General features: G+C 43.2%; 2 protein-coding genes across 4 annotated transcripts in view; one reads left to right on the forward strand and one right to left on the reverse strand.

Annotated features, from left to right (window-relative positions):
* Nucleotides 1–19,186, forward strand: part of TSPAN2 (tetraspanin 2) — a 47,851-nt gene that overhangs the window by 20,246 nt on the left and 8,419 nt on the right. The window contains exon 8 of one of the 3 annotated variants that reach the window (XM_072918942.1): nt 8,457–8,600. The exons of 1 other annotated variant lie outside the window; for it this stretch is intronic. In XM_072918942.1, coding sequence (XP_072775043.1) covers nt 8,457–8,585 — 129 coding nt within the window. In that variant the 3' untranslated portion in view covers nt 8,586–8,600. Of the gene's footprint in view, nt 1–179; nt 4,136–8,456; nt 8,601–19,186 lie in introns of those variants that run through there. One more of the 3 variants, XM_030291930.4, reaches the window with a different exon arrangement.
* TSHB (thyroid stimulating hormone subunit beta) lies at nt 7,901–17,014 on the reverse strand. The gene is made up of 2 exons (XM_030292069.4): nt 8,909–17,014; nt 7,901–8,226 (listed from the first exon to the last, which is right to left on the reverse strand). The coding sequence occupies exons 1-2, from the start codon at nt 9,134–9,136 to the stop codon at nt 7,984–7,986; spliced, it is 471 nt and encodes a 156-aa protein (XP_030147929.1). The 5' UTR covers nt 9,137–17,014; the 3' UTR covers nt 7,901–7,983.

A 19,186-nucleotide genomic window follows, 5' to 3' on the forward strand; every position in this document is an offset into this window, starting at 1 on the left:
CAGTGAAACCAGTGTGAGCCCATAAAATCAGTGAGACCTCCTACACTGTTTGATGTTTTGGGGTTTTTAGATGGAAGCAGTCATTACTCTGCCATAGGGGCCTTCAGATTGTCTGATATGCAAATTGTTTTATAACTGTTTTGTAAGTGGATCCCTAAATCACATCCCTTCTCTTCTAGATCTTTGGCATGATATTCAGCATGGTTCTGTGCTGTACGATCCGTAACATGAGAGAAATGATCTGAAACTGTCACTGCACAACTATGCCCCAGGAGTTCCAGACTAAGCTTACAAGAAGTGCTCTTCTACCCAATTTAATAATTGTAATGCATTTTAATCAGTGTTTTAACATACTGAGAGGAAAATATCCCATTAGGTGATCAGGTGAATTGTATTAGTTACAGTAAAACTGAAGTGAACAAAAAAAAGGGGTTTAAAATGTCCTTTTTAATGAAAAAAAGAGCAAAGGTGCATCTAAGACTAATTTGATTTTAAATGTTTGTATATGTGCAATTAAGAGTTTACACATGTATAGACTTTGTGTAAGCACATGCATGTGTTTCCCTACAAACACATCTGGATGTGAGCAGGTCTCTGGATGTGCAGTACCTGTCCAGGTAAATATCTGCAGATGGAACATGTTGTGTGTGCACATCCCCCAGGGACACAGTGCTCAGAACCCTCTCACACTGAGCCCCTGTTTGCCAAGAGGGACAAATGCCATTGTAAAAAGTAAGACCTATGATCCATTTTGTGACTTTATTTTCCAAAGCCCAAACAGAGCAGAACTAATAAAATTGTACTTTATTTTAGAAACAATTAATGACTAAGGGCCTACTCCAGGAAACTTGAAGAGTAGACCCACTCACGTCACTGTCATGCAGAGACTAGGTATTTATTTTTTGTAGGACTGGACCCTTCATGCAAATGCAGAAAGCTCTGGGGGAGAAAACATGTCCAAGGAGATCCAGGCTAAAGGAAGAGGGGGAAAGAGGTGGGAAGTTGGCAAGACCAGCAGTCATTTGGGACCAACTGCAGTGCAAAGTGTGCTTAAGCTTCCCAAGCTAGGCTGAGATAGACCAAAAAACCCAACTGTGAGTTCAAGGGGCCACTAAAATCCACATTCAGCAGCCCTTTTGTCCCAAAAGCCTCACTGTGGCTACGAACTGGTGCAGGAGTGGAGCCTAGGTCCAGAAAAGCAGCCCCTTTGTCAGATCTCTCGAGAATCTAACTGGCCTGTGGAAGCCAAACAAAGAGCGAAAGCGGTCAGAAAAAGACACACAGCACTTTAAAATCCTCAGTTTCTGCTTCTGTGACTATCACAGCTTCCACGGGGCTCTTACCTCAACCTCTCGCCCCTTCTGGGGGCAGAAGGCAGGAAAGAAAGATGGGACATTTTTACAGAGCCATGAAGTAAGTTTTCTTACTGGCACTTTTAGATTGCTTGTCAGGTATAAAAATTACACTGTGTGCTTGAAATACCTCAGGGCTTGCGTTTACATAGGGTTTTTTTCTATATTTTAATTTTTCTATTTGTCATATTTATTCATAAGAGAATGTTCCTTTTGAACCAGCCTAGAAAGGAGAAAGGTTGTTCCAAGAAAAATACGTCATATCAAAGGCTCAGGATCTCTTAATTTTTGGCTTACACAAGATAATTCACAGTTTCAGAGAACAGCTTTTTGCTAACTACACCCCCATAGCAGGAGGTATCTGGTGATCACCAGTTCAGATTCCTGATGCAGTTGTTCCATACATGCTGGGGAGAAGTTCAGTTAAACTACACATTCCAACAGACCATTGTCTAAGAGGCCTTGGAATTTACAAGTCATGGGGTCCTTGTTCCACTGAAACACAGTGGAGCAAAATGGGATTTCAGGAAATGTGCGTATTTTAGTGCATATGTCTGTGTGGGATATACCACCCTTTATCTATTATTTATTTATCTCTTACTCCCCAAAGAAATTCAAACTCCCATCAGTTTTCTGTCACTTCAGGACTTGGGGTAGTGCTGCTGCTCCAAGTCTCTGGTTTAGTTGACACATCTTGCTGTCTTTTACATGGGTTTCTCTTTTCCAATCGTCCAACCACAAGCTGTGGCACTGCACTAAGAGCTGGGCACGGCAGGCACTGCTGACTGAGCCGTGTCCAGGCTGAGCTTTAGGCTGGCAGGGACACTGGAAATCACACACCAGAAAAGAGTGAGGCTTGTGTCACTCTGTCACAGCTGATTAGCTATGGATGTTAATTAAAAACAGGGTCTGGGACCTCATTCTGCAAGAACCAGCACAGGAAACAGGGCCCTGATGTGCTTCTCGTTCTTAGGATCAGCTGGGAGAACAGCAGTGGCAGCAAATCCATGAGGGTCTCAAGCTGAACCTTAGAAATCAGTTTAACACAGCAGCCAGCAAAGCAATTTCCTGGCTCCCAGGTGTACCTGAGACTGTCCCTACAATGGTTGTGCTCTGAAGAGATGATGGGGTAGTGCCCAGCTGGGGTGTGTTGTCCCAAGGTAGTACTGGCAGAAAGAAGAAACTCTTGTAGAGTGTCATTTTTGTCACTCAGAACAAGCCAGTTTTCCAGGAAAATCTGTAAAAATAGCACCAGAGCCAGTGGTTCAGGTTCTAAGACTGTTGTCCTGCAGGGATAGAAACTGATTGCAAATAAAGCCATTTCCTTGTGTTACATTCCCCCTCATAATGACAGTATTCTATGCATTTTAAACACATCTACACACTCCTCAAATTCATAGCACCAGAATGTAATGACAGGACCAGTGTTTATCTTTTTATTTATTATGTCTTGAGTAAGTTGGAAGATGCCCACTCCTGCCTTGAGATGCACTGAATGCCAAGGCAGCTTGCAGAACCTGCTGTTGCTTCCCCAGCCCTCCACTCCCCCAGAAATACAAAACCACCCCAGTGCCTTAGGAAAACGGGAAAAAGTGGTAGGAAAAAACCTTCTATAAATTCAGACTCGACCCACCAGCTTTCTGCAGAAGTGTTTTGGGTTTGTGATTTGTTTTTTTCTTCCTCTAAAGAAAGCATTACTTTTCTGAGCATTCCTGCATAAGCTCTAGGGTTGCAGTTATTTAGGTCTAGGGGATACTTGCACTGCACACCAGGAACAGGACAATACCTGTTACTGGTTTAGTTATCTAAGTTGTTGGTATAAATTAAGCTGGAAATCAACATGTTATTCATATACTAGTGCCTTTAATGGAATCCAGGGATAAAGGTCTTTTGTAGTTTCCTGCTGTTGTGAGGTGCTTAATACAATTGCAGTTTTCTCTGCATCTTAGTAACTGAAGGTATTTTTTCAGTTACTGCCACATCAGGCAGCAAAAATACTCATTTATCCTGTCCCTTGCACCTGTGTCAGAGGAAAGTGACAAAAGATCGGATCTCTCCAGGTAATACAATTTTGAAAGCACATCACACCATGTTTTCTTGTTCTCCTGTCAGTTTGTTCTACAGCATAAAGATGTAAGTCATTGATGCCCTTACTGTGTCTCTAAACATCCTTATTCACATTTCACATTGTCTAATTTTTCTAAGTTACTGATTTCAGTGGGAGCTTCCTTTGTCACAGAGAAACCTCAGCCAGTTTTGGTACCTCTCAGAAATCACACAGCAGCTGATGAAGCTCAGCCCTGTCACATCCCTATAATGAAGAGTCATATTTCACTTGTGTTGATACTGATAGTTTTATAACAAAACATGTTTCATGTGTCTTGAAAAGGAAATTGTCTTAAGCCCTCAAATGCTGTATGGTACAGCCTTTGCAGGCTATGGATTAACAGCATCGGATGCTGTTCATAGAAAATGTACATAAATAAAGCTTTTCAATCTTTTTCCTCTCTATTGGTGCTCCAGCCACGAGGTTCTCCAAAACACTAACCACTTCCTGGATAATGTGTATGGTACAGCATAAATTCTGATTTTGGACAGAACTGGCGTTTAGGTTCGTGCTGCCGAGCCTGTGGCAGAATTACCTCTTGCTTTGAAAGAAAACAAACTTAACTCTGTGGCTGAAATTAGCTTTCACTTCCCTATGATGTGTTCCGAAGTGGCGTTTTACCGACTTTGTGTCTCGAATTTGAAACAACTTCCTAATAAAAATAACCTGGAATAAACGACTCGAGGAGAGAACTCGATCCGCGCGGCCAGAGCCCCCCCAGGCCCTGAGGGCAGCCCGGGGCTGCCTCCGCCTCACCTGCTGCATCCAGGACAGCGGGTGGGCTGCTGGTGACGGAGCAGCTCTGGGGCAGCGAGGCAGGCCGGGCCCCGCACTGGGGACCGGGATTGAGGTCGGGATTAGGATCAGGATCAGAAACAGGACCACGACCGGCACCCACCGGGATCCAAAGGCGGCACCGCCGGAATTCCCCTCAGGGACCCGCCTAAAGCCCCGCCCACTGTAGGCGGAGCAGCGGGCGGTGCTCGCTTCCCATTGGCTGTTCGCGCTGCGGGTGGGCGGGGCCACAATCCCAGACTGGTTTGGGCGGGAAGGGACCTTGAGGCTCTTCCCACTGTCCCAGGCTGCTCTAAACCGTGTCCAGCCTGGCCTTGGACATTTCCAGGGATCCAGCGGCAGCCACAGCTTCTCCGGGCACCCTGTGCCAGGGCCTCAGCACCCTCACAGGGAACTATTCCTTCCTAATAGCCAGTCTGAACCTGCTGTCTGTGTGAAGCCATTCCCTCTTGTAGTCTTACTTCTGGTACAGAAGTCACCCCCAAGTTTCTCTTCTCCAGGCTGGACAATTCCAATTTCCCAGCCTTTCCTCCCAGCAGAGCTGCTCCATCCCTCTCATCATCCTGGTACGCCCTCTGGACTGGCTCCAGCTCCTTCCCGTGCTGAAGGCGGCTCGGCAGGTGGGGTCTCACCTGGGCAGGGCAGAGGGGCAGAATCCCCCGCTCCAAGGGACTCACCTGCGGCGCTGTCCCGCGGGGGAACGGGCCGGGCCGGGCCGGGCGGGGCCGCCCCTCCGAGCCCTCGCCACAGCGCCCCCGGGCGGCCGGGGGTGTCACCGCAGCCTCCGCGGGTGCGGAGCGCGGGCCGCTCCTTGCGCCACGGGGAGCGGGGGTAGCGCGGCTCCTGCTCCTGCTCCTCCTTTTCCTGCTCCTGCCTCTCCTGCTCCTGCCTCTACTTCTCCTTCTCCTGCCTCTGCTTCTCCTGCCGCTCCTGCTTCTCCTTTTCCTGCTCCTGCCTCTGCCTCTGCTTTTCCTGCCTCTCCTGCCGCTCCTGCCTCTGCTTCTCTTTCTTCTGCCTCTGTTTCTCCTGCCTCTCCTGCCGCTCCTGCCTCTGCTTCTCCTTCTCCTGCCTCTGTTTCTCCTGCTTCTCCTGCCGCTCCTGCTGCTGCCTCTGCTTCTCCTTCTCCTGCCTCTGTTTCTCCTGCTTCTCCTGCTCCTGCCTCTCCTGCCCCTGCTTCTCCTTCTTCTCCTGCTTCTGCCTCTCCTGCTTCTGCCTCTCCTTCTCCTGCCTCTGTTTCTCCTGCTTCTCCTGCCGCTCCTGCTCCTGCCTCTGCTTCTCCTGCTCCTGCCTCTCCTGCTCCTGCCTCTCCTTCTCCTTTTCCTGCCTCTGTTTCTCCTGCTTCTCCTGCTCCTGCCTCTCCTGCCCCTCCTGCTCCGTGCCCCAGCTTTGAACGGGTCCGTGTTTGTGCCTCTCCGAGCCGCTGCTGCGGGCGGGCAGCGCCGGGAGCGGACGCGGCTCCATCCGCGCCCCCCCAGCCCGTTCTGTGCCCTCCCCACCCGCACCCAGGTACGCACACCAGGCCCGGGTGTTTGGATTTACTGCGAATCCATCGCTGAGCGGTGTGGAAAGCGCCTTGGGATGATGGAAGGTAGCAAACACATGTCTGGAAGGAATCGTTACCTGAACAGGGATTTATCAATGAGCCTGTGGTCTTAAACTTGAACATGAAAACTGCTTAACACAGTCCTCGGAGGGCATGGAAACGTGTGGTTAAACAGATACGTTAAAACAATGCAAACGTCTCAGTTTGGGTTTTTCTGAAGTGTAAAGAAGGCACGTTAGTTATTTTTCTCTCAATGATTTTCCATAGCCATTAACCATAAAAGTAGACTTGGTTGTTGTTTATACAGAAAACAAATCTGTCAGGCCATAAAGGACATTACAATAACTTAGCATTGCTGCTGATACTGTAAATAGGCCAAGTACCCTCTTTTTGTTTTGCTAAGTACAAGTGCCTATTAATAGTAAACAGAATTATATTTTTCTGTGCTAAATAACATTTTTAACAGTCCAGACATCTTGAGAAAGCTCTAGCTGATCTTAAATCTGAATAAATCTTAAATCTTTCTTTGGCATTTACCAGATACCATAAGGGCTGTTTTGTTCAATAAATACCTATTTTCCAAGTTTTTTCTACCACTCCTGTGCTCTTCATCAACTAGGGAGCAGCAATTCATGTTGCAGCTCTTTCTTGGAGAGCTTGGGAGACCATAGCTTGTCTGTCTGATACACAGAAGGGGCTGCAAATACCACATTCTCACCACCAGAAAGTATTTGTAACTTAATTGTAACTAACCTCTTCTGCTCCAAAGAGTTTTAGAAATAGTCTTGTACAAAATTAGCTATACTTGGTTGTTTAAACCATAGGTATAAGGGATCTGTTTTACAGAAGTAGGGCTGCTTCTGCAGATGCTCTGGATTTTCTGTAAATTTCAAACTTCTTTTTGGAGAATTTAAATCCTCAAACCTTGCCTGTGAAGGTGTTTCTTTATCACCAAATAATGCATGTGATAATTGCAGTTCATACCTTGTGTAGAATCTGTGACACATATTCAAATTGCCATGTGTTGGTTGAGGTTGGAAGGGACCTCTGGAGCTCATCCAGTCCAAACTCCTGCTACAGGGGGGCACCAGCAGTTTCCCTTGGGCTTTCTCACAGGTTTTGCTGCAGATTAAATAAAATTAGGGGTTTTGGAACAGAGAGTCAGATTCTAGGAACAGTTGTGAAAACTGCAATCCTGAAAGCAGGGTTTTTCTAAGAATGTTTAATTTCATATTTGTTTCCTGTGAATTCTGGTTCCTTTATTTACTATTTCAAGCAATGTATGAATGGAGTATCTGTAATTTCTTGGGAGCTACAATCTCAGTGGAAATTAAGTAGTTGTTAGTTTACATTAATTACAGGCATTACTTTTCTTTATTCCTGGCTCTGCACTCTCACCTGTGCATGTTCAGCACACAGCTCAGCTCTCCTTCCACTCCCGGGGTGTTTTTCACCTGTGGGGAAAAATGGGATGTTTTGAGTTTTGCTTTCCATTTGATGGCAGCACACTCCCCTTGTGGAGAACAGAGCAGCCAGCTTTGAGGCTGCAGTGATTCCTCAGTGGTCACAGAGACAGGTGTATTTCAAACTGTGTTTCAGCAGGGAAAGGCGGGTTCTGCCATTCTTGTAGAGACATTAATGTAGCGAAGCATAATAAACACAGAACTGGACAACAGCAGGGAGGACGTAGATCTACAGTGTTTAAACTAATGATACATAGATGGGAAAATACTGCTGCCAATTTGAAGGCTGTAAGTATGTGTCAAAATCTATTTTAAAAGTTCAATACCAATAGTGTGTATGGCCTCTTTTTTGAACTCTGAAATATATCAAGTGAAATAGGTGAACTCTGAAATAAATCAGTATTAAATTCTGAAATATGTCAATATAACAAATCTCTGAGCATCTCTTCAGAAAATATCTGGGATTTGTGAGCAAAGGCTGATACATCCACACAGTTCTGTCTCCTTCTCCAAAGTAAATTCATGTGGGTTGTCAATACAAACATACAACCTTTATGAATCCTTTCTGTCTGTCTCAGAGCACCAAATTAATTGAAGCAACTAATGATACACCTTCAGAATAAATCTTTGTGCACAGCAGTTTGCAAACCGAATATGAAACAGTTTTATTTCTGTTGAGGCGTGAGCAGAGCAGTACATTTCACCCAGATCCCACTGAAAGCTTTACAGGTTACAGAGCTTCTGTGGCTTAGTGCAGTAGTTTGTCCTGACCCTCTCACGGACACAGTCACTGTAGTCAGTGTTGCACTTGCCACACTTGCAGCTCACAGCCACGGGGTAGGAGTAGTAGGGAATGGTGTGGTGAGGGCAGCCCGGGATCAGCGCTGTCCGGTACAGCATCTCTTTGTAGGTGCACACGTTCTGGGACAGAGCACTCTTGAGAAGCAGCTTCTTGCCGTTGCTGTCCTACAAAGAGAAGAGAAATGTGGTGTTTCACTGAAGCACACATGTGTCAGAAACATCCTGTGAGGTGCAGAGACCAAAACTCATACCTGAGCCCAGCTCTGGTACTACTGGGTTCAGAGCTCTAATTGTGACTGGGGCTCCCTCCCCACACAGACACATTCCCCTTGTTTTTATGGTTTAACTAATCCACATGGCTCAGAGTGTTCCCTGTGCTTTGTGATCTCTTCTAGCTCCCTGCTGCCCAAACTGGAACTCAAAATGCTGCGTGGAACAGTGAAGTTGTGTGGAGTGGTGTGGCTGCAGCAGAGCTGTCCCCACTGCCAGCTGAGATAGCAGCAGCGGGAGCAGAAGTTATCTAAGTTATTTACATTAATTTAGAGTGACCCAATATAATCTGCCCCTCACCTGTTCCATCCTGCCCTCACAAACTGCCCACAGGGGCTCTGCAGTGGCAGCAGCAGTCAGGTCTCTGTTGTGCCACTGGTGTTAACTCCATAGTCCCAGAGGCTTGGCATTTGTCACCCTCACTTTTGCAAAAAGCTAACTTGAAACCATGGTGATGGTGCAGTTTATCTGCCTGTGATAAACTCTTTTACAGTTTGCTCATTTGCACACTATTTTCTGTGAGAAGAGAGCCTTGGTTTGCAGGGGTGGCTGTTACAGAAACATCTGTACCTCGTACCCGAGTCATGCAGAATCCAGCGCAGATGGTGGTGTTGATGGCCAGGCAATAGGCACACTCTCGTTTCTCCACATGGATTGTGTACTCAGAAGGTGCACAGAGTGATGCTGTTTGTCCGAAAATCAGGCCAAAGAGGAGAGACAGCACAAAGAAGGGACTCATGCTGGATGGGGAAGAAGAAACAAACAGAGCAAGCCACAGGTAAAATGGGATGTACCTTCCAGCCATGTCCTCAGCATGCGACAGGAGCAGCCAGGACAGCCACAGACCTGGAGTAATCTTAACATTTCTAGCTACAGACTGACAATTTCTTTCCAATCTCAGTCCTTATTGAAATAATACTGACCATTAAACAGAGAACAAGGGCAAAGAGGCCGTTAACAACATAAAACAAGTTCACTTTCCCCCAGCCAAAGCGTATTACATGGATTTTCTCACTTGTGAGTGATAAAATCCTGGCATAGAACAAATAAGAGGAGCTGAAAGATATGAAAGTGTGACACATAAGATAACATGAGCTCTAGCATTAAGCAGAGATAATAAAATAATCTCACCGCTTTAAAACAATTTTCTAAAGAAAGCATCTTATAAAATGTTAAAGAGACAAAAAGACAAGGCTGTGCATATCAGGCATAAAACTGGATTTTTCAATTTCCAGTGGCTTAGAGGCATGATGAGATGGGAACACGGCCAAGATCTAAATAAAAAATTCAAGCAAATTACAATAAAGACCATCAGCAAAGAGTTCCACTTAATGAATCCTGCTTTATCTGTCTGTTGTTCTGACCTCATTTCTCAGACCTGCAGGGGGATCCTGAGAACAAAGCCTTGATTAGCTCCAAGACAATTTCAGGAACTACTCTAGAGCCTCTAAATGATAAACTTTAAATGACAGTGGCTACCAACAACTGGACATCACCCTCTAGTCTCTTCCAGCTGCCAGTTTCCCATAGCAAAGCCATCCATTTCACAGGCTGCTTTACCCTGTAGCTGCAACACCACCAGTCTGGAAAGACCAACCTCTTGTCAGCAGAGTTCTTCCCTATTACAGGAACCTGATTCTGCCTTGAGCTGGGAGAGGCAGTGACCCAGCACAAGCTCTGTGTGTGCTTTATACTCTCCTGGCTGATCTTACTGTTTATGTAATTGCATCTCAACTGCTGCTTTCTTATCACAAAGTCATCTATTGAAAATTCATACTGAACCACAAAGCAAATGTGATAGGAACAAACATGTCCATAATATCCTAACCTGGAAACTGGAGCTGGAAATCTAATTATATTAACAGTAATTCCCTCCTCAGGCTTTTAAACTAACCAGCGCTTTTAAAAAGTTGTTATTATTGATTAATTTAATTGCTCCATAGGACAGCAAGACCATGGCAGGAAGGCTGGCATGGATATGGAGTCCTCCAGAATCACAGCTGCTGAATTTTACACCTGTGTTTTGTTTAGGTTTAACGAGCTCTGGTTCACTCTGCTTGCTCCTTGCCACGCACAGCTGCGAGATGCTGGCACAGGGTGCCCAGGGGACCTGTGGCTGTCCCAGCCCTGGAGGTGCTCCAGGTTGGAGCAATCTGGGATCGTGAAGGTGTCCCTGCCCATGGCAGGGGGTGGGATGGGATGAGCTTTAAGGTTCCTTCCAATGTAAACCATCCTGGAGTTCTCTGAGTCTGTGCAGTGCCCACGAAGCAACAAATCTGAAATCAAACCCACGGTGCTGCAGCCTGGCACGGACTGATTTACCTGCTCAAGCAAAGCACACTCAGAAATTGGCTGGCCTGGAGCCTTCTCAGCAAACATTGAAGCAACAGGCAATTCACTGAATACTGATTGATAGGGAAAAAACTTACAAAACCACTCCTTGCAGCACAGTAAAAAACAAAATATTGCATCAATACCAATGAAACAATGTCCCCGGATGGGGGAAAACACTCACATTTGGGAGAGCAAGAGGGAGAAGTGGTCTACAAAACCACTGTTCTGTGTCAGCCCCTCCCTGCAGCTCTGGGAACACGTGCCCTTCCAGGCCATCACCTAACTCCTATTTGTAATCTGATTTGATGGATGTAATCTGATCAGATGGTCTTATGCAGGTCAGCCACATTCCTGATTTACATAGCCATGAGAATCATGGAAAACGTGAGTTTGAGGTGGTAAATGTGGTTACTTTGAGCTGTTGGAGGAGTGATCCAGTTGGTGTTCAGCTAATTCCTGCACAACAGGGTCTCCTTTTCCTGTGGTTTCAGACTGCTGCACACAAGTCTCTGTCCTGGGCTGATTTTTCAAGCATTTTTAGGATAACATAATGGAGGTTTTTTTCAATTAAGACTAGCCAAATGCTTTCTGTTTTCATGAAGTCTTTAATTCTGGGTTAATTTCTCAGGAATGAAATATAATTTAATTCTATTTAAACCTCTTTCTGGCTTAGGGACATCAGCAGAGTATTAATTGTACTCTTTATTTTTGTCCATCTCACTTAGCAACAGCAGAGTAACACTCACTTTGCTATTACACCAGTATGTTATTAACTCTGTATTTTTCTGATATTTTTGGAATACAAACACTCAGGTTCTCTCCGTATACACTACAGAACCCCACACAGATAATGTAAATGTGTGTATATACACTGTACACACACACACTACATACACGTGTATGGGCTTGGTAATTTGAAGCTTTAACCACAGAAAAGAATGTTTGTTCTTGGGATATACAGAGACTATTTCAAAGGACACAAAGAACCTGAAAAAATTCATAAAACTAAAACCTGGAGAGGACAAAAAATTATCACAGTATGAATTAAAAACCAGCATTCTTAAAGCAAAAATATGATATGTAAGCCTTGCATGCACAGCTGATTCTTTCCTCTAAAGATTCAGAGCTTTAGGCAGTTGGAGCTGCATTTGTGCACCCTGGAGACCACCACAGCCAGGTTTAAATGTCTCAACATCCTTTGTAAGAACATAGACAGAGAACAGGTCAGAGTGTGAGGACATGTACTCTTTGCTGCCTCAAAGTGCCAATTTCTCTGAGCTGAGAAAACTGGGTGTAAGGAGGAGGGGGAGATTAGTGTTAAAAAAAAGGTTTAAGAATTTGCCTTAACAAGATTTAGTGAGATGTCTGCAAACATCAGCAGCAAGCTGTAACGAGGTTTGAAAGTCATAATAAAGATGAAAAAGAGAGTGCAGCAATAAAAACTATAGCAACAAAAATAGAGGAAAACCAACAACAATATCTGTTAGAGGTGAGAATATGCAGAAAACTTGCACAGAAAGCTGAAGAGTAGGAAATAAACTTTTGGAGGCCAGAGGCCAACAATAAAATCAGGGAACATTACAAGATGAAGACAAGCTGTTGATGCAGAGTAAGTGCAAAGGCTTCAGTAAGTACTTATGCTTTTGAAAACATAGTGACTGAACAACCACACACAGATCTGCAACAAAAATTATTGAATAAATAATATAAGGAATAAAATATTTTAAACTCAACATTATTAGCTAGCTAATGCTCATTACAAGAAGTCTGGAATACTGAGGAAATTTCAAAACATTAAAAGAAAGTGCTAATATAATGGCAATATTTAAGGAAAAAGTGTTGACCCAGGTAACTCTCCACCAGCCAGGTAAAATAACAGAAAATTGAGACAGGATTTGAGCAATAAAGAATTAACGGATGAAAATGTAATTACTGATGTTACATAAAATAGGTCATGCCACAAAAACCCAATTTCATTGTTTGCAGTGATTACAAATTTGGTTGTTAAAGCAATTGCACAGATGCAATGTCTTTGGTTCCATCTGTGCAGAGCTCCCCTGTCAGGAAGGTTTAGAGCTGTCATCCCAGTGTGGGGATGGATACTGAGTGCTGGCAATTATCAACCACTGCAGCAGTTGGTTTAATCTCAGTGGTACCTTTATGCACTGCAAGGTTTTTACCCAGCCTCTGAACACTCTGCATTGTACTGGGGAAATACCTGACCAGGTATTAAGAGTGAAAATTCATTTATCTGGAAAGGCAATAAATGACTCTGAGTGGAGCTTGGGGCCAATGTGAGTGCTGCTTATCAGCTCAGCCCCATGCTGATATGGTCACAGAACCTCCTGGCTGCTGCCTTTCCCTTGCTGGCACCGTTATCCTGCCCATCAAAAGGGTGGTATTGATGTATATTCAGTCATTTACACAAACTGTCAAGCTGGCAAAAAACCTCCTGGATTGTCCTTATGGCTGTGACCATGGAACATTCATTACTGAGCTCTCTGATGGGAGTGAGATCCCACGAGCTACAGGGAGAAGGAAGACAAAAGACTGTGCAGGACAGCAAAGTCCAGTGTCACAATTTGTGAGTGCCTGAAGCTTCTTCCATACAGTTTCCTAAAATCCATCATCCACAGTCTGATACTTATGGATCTGTTTCTTTGGTTGCCCTCCTGCTGACCTGCAGAGACTCAGTGATAGAAATTTTTAATGTGCTTTTATAGCCCAGCTTTGCAGCCCTGTTCTGGAACAGCCAGTTACACTGTTAATTATTTATCTTTAACCTTTCTGTTAACCAAACCAATCCATTCCCTGACATCAGTGATTTTACTCTTTCATTAAGTGAATGATGGTGTGCTGATGTTCTACAGGAAGTGCTTCAAGTGATATCTGTAAATAGAATTTAGTAATTATAAAAACCTTGGGTTCATTCCCCAGGAGTCTCCGTAATGGGCTACAGAAATTCAGTGCATACCAGAAGCTCATATGTAACAGTAATTTAATAAGATTCTCTGTCACTGACCAATGCCTAAAATAAAAGGAGGAACAGTCAGAAGTTATCAGACATTATTCCTGCTCACTCTGCCCCTGGTAGTGGTACAACACAAAGAAAACTTTGTGATCCCATGAGCAGGTTACTTACAGAGCAGGCCCACTCTTATTTCCATGAAATATGCAGCTATAGATAGTAAAGTAAAAACATGTCCACACTTGCAAACAACCATTAATTGGAAGCTCTGCTGATGAAAAACAGACAAAAGTAATCAGATTCTGAAAGATGAGTATTCTGGTAGAGGAATTATTTCCAACTCCATCCAGTTCCAGCCCTTCACTGATAAAAGGAAATAAGATCCTGATATGCTGCCATAGAAACAAGTGTTTTTGCCAGGTTTTGCATTTAAACAGCCTGTGGCTGCTGAATTTTCAAAGCTATTCTGCCTATTCCAGTCTCTGTAACTGCCTGAAACACAGCTCTCATCTCTCAAATTTATAGATTCACAGGCTGCTCTTCTCTTTCTTTCCTAGGATTAGCAGCAGCATTTCCTATCAACCACAGATTAAAACAGCAAATCTCTTTGTTGCATATCATATGCCAGCAATCTCCATTTATGGTCTGAAAATGCTTCATAATCCAATTTGCTGTTTGGCTCAGATGATAGCGCCCTTTGGATTTGGTTTCATTTCTTTGGAAAGTCTAGATATTTGTTAGTCTAAGATACACAATCACTGTGCTGAGGGCAAAGCAAAACAAAACAAAAAAAAACCCAAACAACAAATCGGCACCAAAGACAATCCAGAGCCTCCTGCAGTATTGTCAAGGATGAACGGTACCAACCCAGTAGCATAAAAATGCTAAAGGTAAAACTCTGCCCCAGGTGTGACAGAATAGAAGAAGTAAATGCTCAATATTTGTCTTTACAGAACTGAATTTTCAATTCACCTTTATGTTTAAAAAAAATAGGATATTTACTTTAAAAAGCTACTAAAATGTAGTATTACATATATTTATCGATTTAAACAAAGATCAAATATATTTGTATTGTAGTCTGTAAATATTTTAGTATAAATTGCTTAAAATATTGAAAATCAGGTTCTAAAAAGTATATTTCCTCAGTGGAACCTAACTATAAGTGTACAAAACTCAAGTAATGTGTTTTCTTCTTGTAATCTTCAAAAGTTCTCACTGGTTGAGTTGTCCTAAAAACTACCCTTCCAGTCCTGATCCCACATCATTTGTCTGTTCCAGACAAAAATAGGGCCTACAATGCCCCAAAATTCTGCTGCTGACTAGTAACAGAGTAAAATTGTCATGATCCTGTTTTCTATACCTCTATAAGCAATTATATTTTACTGTAGCAAAGTGAACTCTTACTTTTTGATTCTATTAAGTCAGCAAACTGATTTTGTGAGTCCTGCAGCTGAGCCTTGATGTCTCCTATTAAATCATCTTTTTCATCACTCTTTATGGTTAGAGCTGAAATCAAACAGAATAATAATAGCATTATAATGAAGGAAAAAGGACAGATTCTACTTTCAGTTGTCCCTGTGTCTAATAAGCAGAATTCAAGTTAAATAAAGTGGCTGGTCTTAGCCAAGTATTGATCAAGTCTTGGGAAAGTTCTCCAAAATCAAAACACAAATTCCAACAGAATTAAAAGCAGAATTGAAGAGCATTTATGTTTGCTGGACTTCTCTGTGAAGTGACCACAGAAATCTCAAAGTAATGCTTCTAAAAAAGAGAAAAACCCCATAATATGTATCACAGGAATGCACAAACTTCCTGGGCCTGAGGATTAATAATGTAATGACCTTTACAATATAACAGTTAAACATTCCTGTTCATGCCAGCACTGTTGTCAGCACAAAAAAATGCTCCATAAAAATAAATTTGTATTACTTACTCATCTTCCAGTTTTAAAGTGAGTTTTTCATGTTCAAACTAATTTCAAAGTGAACAAATAGGAAACTACATTGTTATTGAAAAATATCCTAGAAATACACTTTTGTTTCTCAAATCTCGCATGGAAAAGTATTTTTGTTCATCAGAAGACAGAAGTTTGTTTTATCTGGTATTCCATGCTGAGTCATCTTTTGCATGAAAGGAAGAATAAAAATCAATAATTTACCAGCAACTGAAACATTTGCAGTTTCTTCACCCACACATTCACACAGGACAGGTGCACACCCCTGCTCAGAATAATCATTTTCTCAATGCAAAAATCAACATGCAACATTCTTTAGTATTTAATTGTATTAGTAATATTGTCATGCTAAATCAAGAAGCATTTTCTCTTTGCTTCATCTGTTCAGTGTATATTGCACTATCCTGGCCTGCAGCTCTTGAATGTCTTTATGCTGTGCTTCAATAACCTTTCTATTTTCTTGCACTTTCTTTCTGGTTTAGTTCTGATTCCACAGCCAGTTTCCACTGCTTGATCTTCTCAGTCTCTTTGTAGAGTTTCGAGTACAATTCATTCATTATTTCTACACTCTATTAAAACAAGTTCCACAATTTAATCTCAAATGCTGTTTAGTTAATAATGTTATAAATACCTGTTTATCTCTTCAAAACATCACAAGAGTAAATTATTTTCCACAGAAGATGGAACATGATTAGGAACATGATTAGGAACATGATTTGTACATGATTAAGAACCAAGGTTTGACTCTTGGTGCAGCTGCTGTGTTTGAAGGAACAGACATTGCAGGACAAGGAGGAGACAAACACAAGTGGAAAATCCCCCAGTGCTTCAGCCATGCCCAGAGAGAAGTGAAATCCGAAATGCACGGAAATCAGCACTGGGGCGTGGGACGGGCAGGGCTGGGGCAGGGCTCTGGTTCAGGTGTGATGTCCCCACAGCCCCTGGGCTTGGCTGCACCACACTAACGCTGCAGTTAGTCCTCAGGGATAGGAAAATCAGGAGGAGAATGGCAAGAAATAAGTTCCATTTTGTAGCAGCAAACAGCATTTTGTATCTGGGCAACACAGAAGTACTGAAAAGAATGAGCTTTGCTGAGCTGTAGTGAAGCAGTTGGTGAAGACACTGTGAGAAGAATTAAATTCTGGAGAAACCACTCCACTAAATGCATCGTTTATAGATAACGCCAGACAGTGCAACTGGGATAATCTATTACATTTTTCCAAAGAATACTTTGGCTTCAATCCTTCTACCTTTCAACAGACTATTCAAAACCAATTTCACAAAGATATTTAAGTGCCTAAATCTTATTCTGATTAAAACTTACAGTTCTCCCAGGCACTTTAAAAGAAAAACAAAAGAAACAAACAAAAACAAACCACAAACGAACAGAAAACCCAAATAAATAGAAACAAAAGAAAAAAGAATCAAAACAAAACAAAACAAAACAAAAAGAAACCAACTAACAAACTTGGATTCACCATAATTTTTAAAGTTTTGTCTCTAGGCATGTTCCCTGAATCACAAATGTCTCCTCTAAGTGATTCAGCTGTAAACAGGAAACAGAGAATTATTATTCCCCTTTGCCTTCTTATTTAGCCTTCAAATATCCACTGAATAATACTTGAGGAACTGTTTGTGAACAAATTAAGAGGTCCTAAGAATTTAGATTAATCAGAGTTGACGCATAGCTGACTCCTTCATCTGCTTCAGAGCTGTTTTACTTGCTCGGAAATAATATCTGAACTATGAAGTGATTTTGATTAACATATTTTTTAAAAAACTAACAGTGAAACTGTATTCAACATTTACAGCTACTAAACTGTTAGAATACTCATTAATATTAAAACCCAACAATATTTTAAAATGTTAAAGAATGTGCAAGGTAAAATTTATTTTAGTTTTACCCGAATCAGTGATTTTGCACAGTACAGGGACTGAATGGCAAATTAAAATCATCACCTGGGCATTTGTTAAACTCCTGCACAAACTTAAAAGTTAGTTTCCTATGGGTACATTTGTAGAGGATTATAAAATCCAGAATTAAAAAAAAAATACAGCTAACATGAAAATACAATTTTTAATAAATAAATCAACTGCCTTCAGTTTTTGAAATTACCAAAATTGGTAATGGCTTTGGAACTCGCTTGCTTTGTATTTCACAGTGGCTTTTCAAACCACTGGTGTTTTGTAGTTTACTTTTTAGGCTGTGGCCAGAGTGGAAGCTTCTGATGAGAATTCATCAGCTGCTGTCTGTCTGTGCACAGGTGCATGATAAAGGATTCAAGAAGCAAAATTATTTCTTTTAAGTCCAGTAGTTGATATTTATTTTTTTCTTTACCCCCATGGGTAGTTTTAAACACCACATCTGACTATGTTTTAGTATTAAAATGCCATTTTACAAGGTTTTCAAGTCACAAAAAAATAGGATAAATAATGTAACTCATCTCCTGTCCGAATATCACATTTGAATCTAAACATATTCCATAAGGAACCTCAACATGAAACAATAATTTGTTTAATTCACATAACTCAGTGTGGTGACAGAACGTTTTCACTGCACATTTGGTCTGGTGTAAGCAGGACTTCAAAGCCAGTGCAAGCATCCAAGTGGGGCACTGCTCACTGCTGGATCACCCACATCAAACATGGATTTATCATCGGTGATGTGCAGTTACAGCGCAGCACAAATGATCGAGAAGATTATTTCCTTCAGTCTTGATAGAGAATAACAGCAGAAGTCTTTGAAATTAAAGATGTTCCTTCCAGCACCAATCTTGGCAGTCTGCAGAGAAAATACTTCAGCAAATTTCACACATAGAACCATGGAATGGGTTGGGTTGGAAGGGACCTTGAAGCTCATCCAGTGCCATGGGCAGGGGCACTTTCCATTATCCAAGCTTGCTGTAAGTCTGGTCCAACCTGGCCTTGAACACTTCCAGGGACAGGCCGAGATGTGTGTACTTGGCTCAGGACTCTGCCAGGGGCTCCCAGCAGTGTCCCCGTGTCCTTGTCGGTGTCCCCGGCCCGTTGCGGCCAGGCTGGGGGCAGCCAGTGGCACCTCTGACCTGGCACAGCCCTGCGGCCCGAGCGCTCACCAGCTTTGGCCGCGGGCCCTGCCCGGCGCTCAGGCGCGGCTGCACGAGCCGTTTGAACGGGCTTTTCTCGGTGGGCCTGGGGAAAAGCAGTGACACTGACACTCGGCACCGACACCGCCACCGGTACCGATACTAGCACCAAATGACACCGGCACCAACACTGACAGCAACACCAACACTGGTACTGACACTGACACTGACACCAGCAGCGACAACCAGCACCGGCACTGGCACCGACATCAGCACCAGCACTGACAGCAGAGCTGAGCGTGGCACCCAAACCGATACCGGCACTGGCACCAACACCAGCACCAGCACTGACAGCGGCGCTGAGCATGGCACCCAAACCGATACCGGCACTGGCAGTGACATCAGCACCAGCACTGACAGCGGCACTAAGCACAGCACCCAAACCGATACCGGCACTGGCACCGACATCAGCACCAGCGCTGACAGCGGCACTTGAGCACGGCACTCAAACCAATACTGGCACTGGCACTGACA

The sequence above is a fragment of the Taeniopygia guttata genome, chromosome 26 (assembly GCF_048771995.1).
Source record: "Taeniopygia guttata chromosome 26, bTaeGut7.mat, whole genome shotgun sequence".
Lineage (NCBI taxonomy): Eukaryota > Metazoa > Chordata > Aves > Passeriformes > Estrildidae > Taeniopygia > Taeniopygia guttata.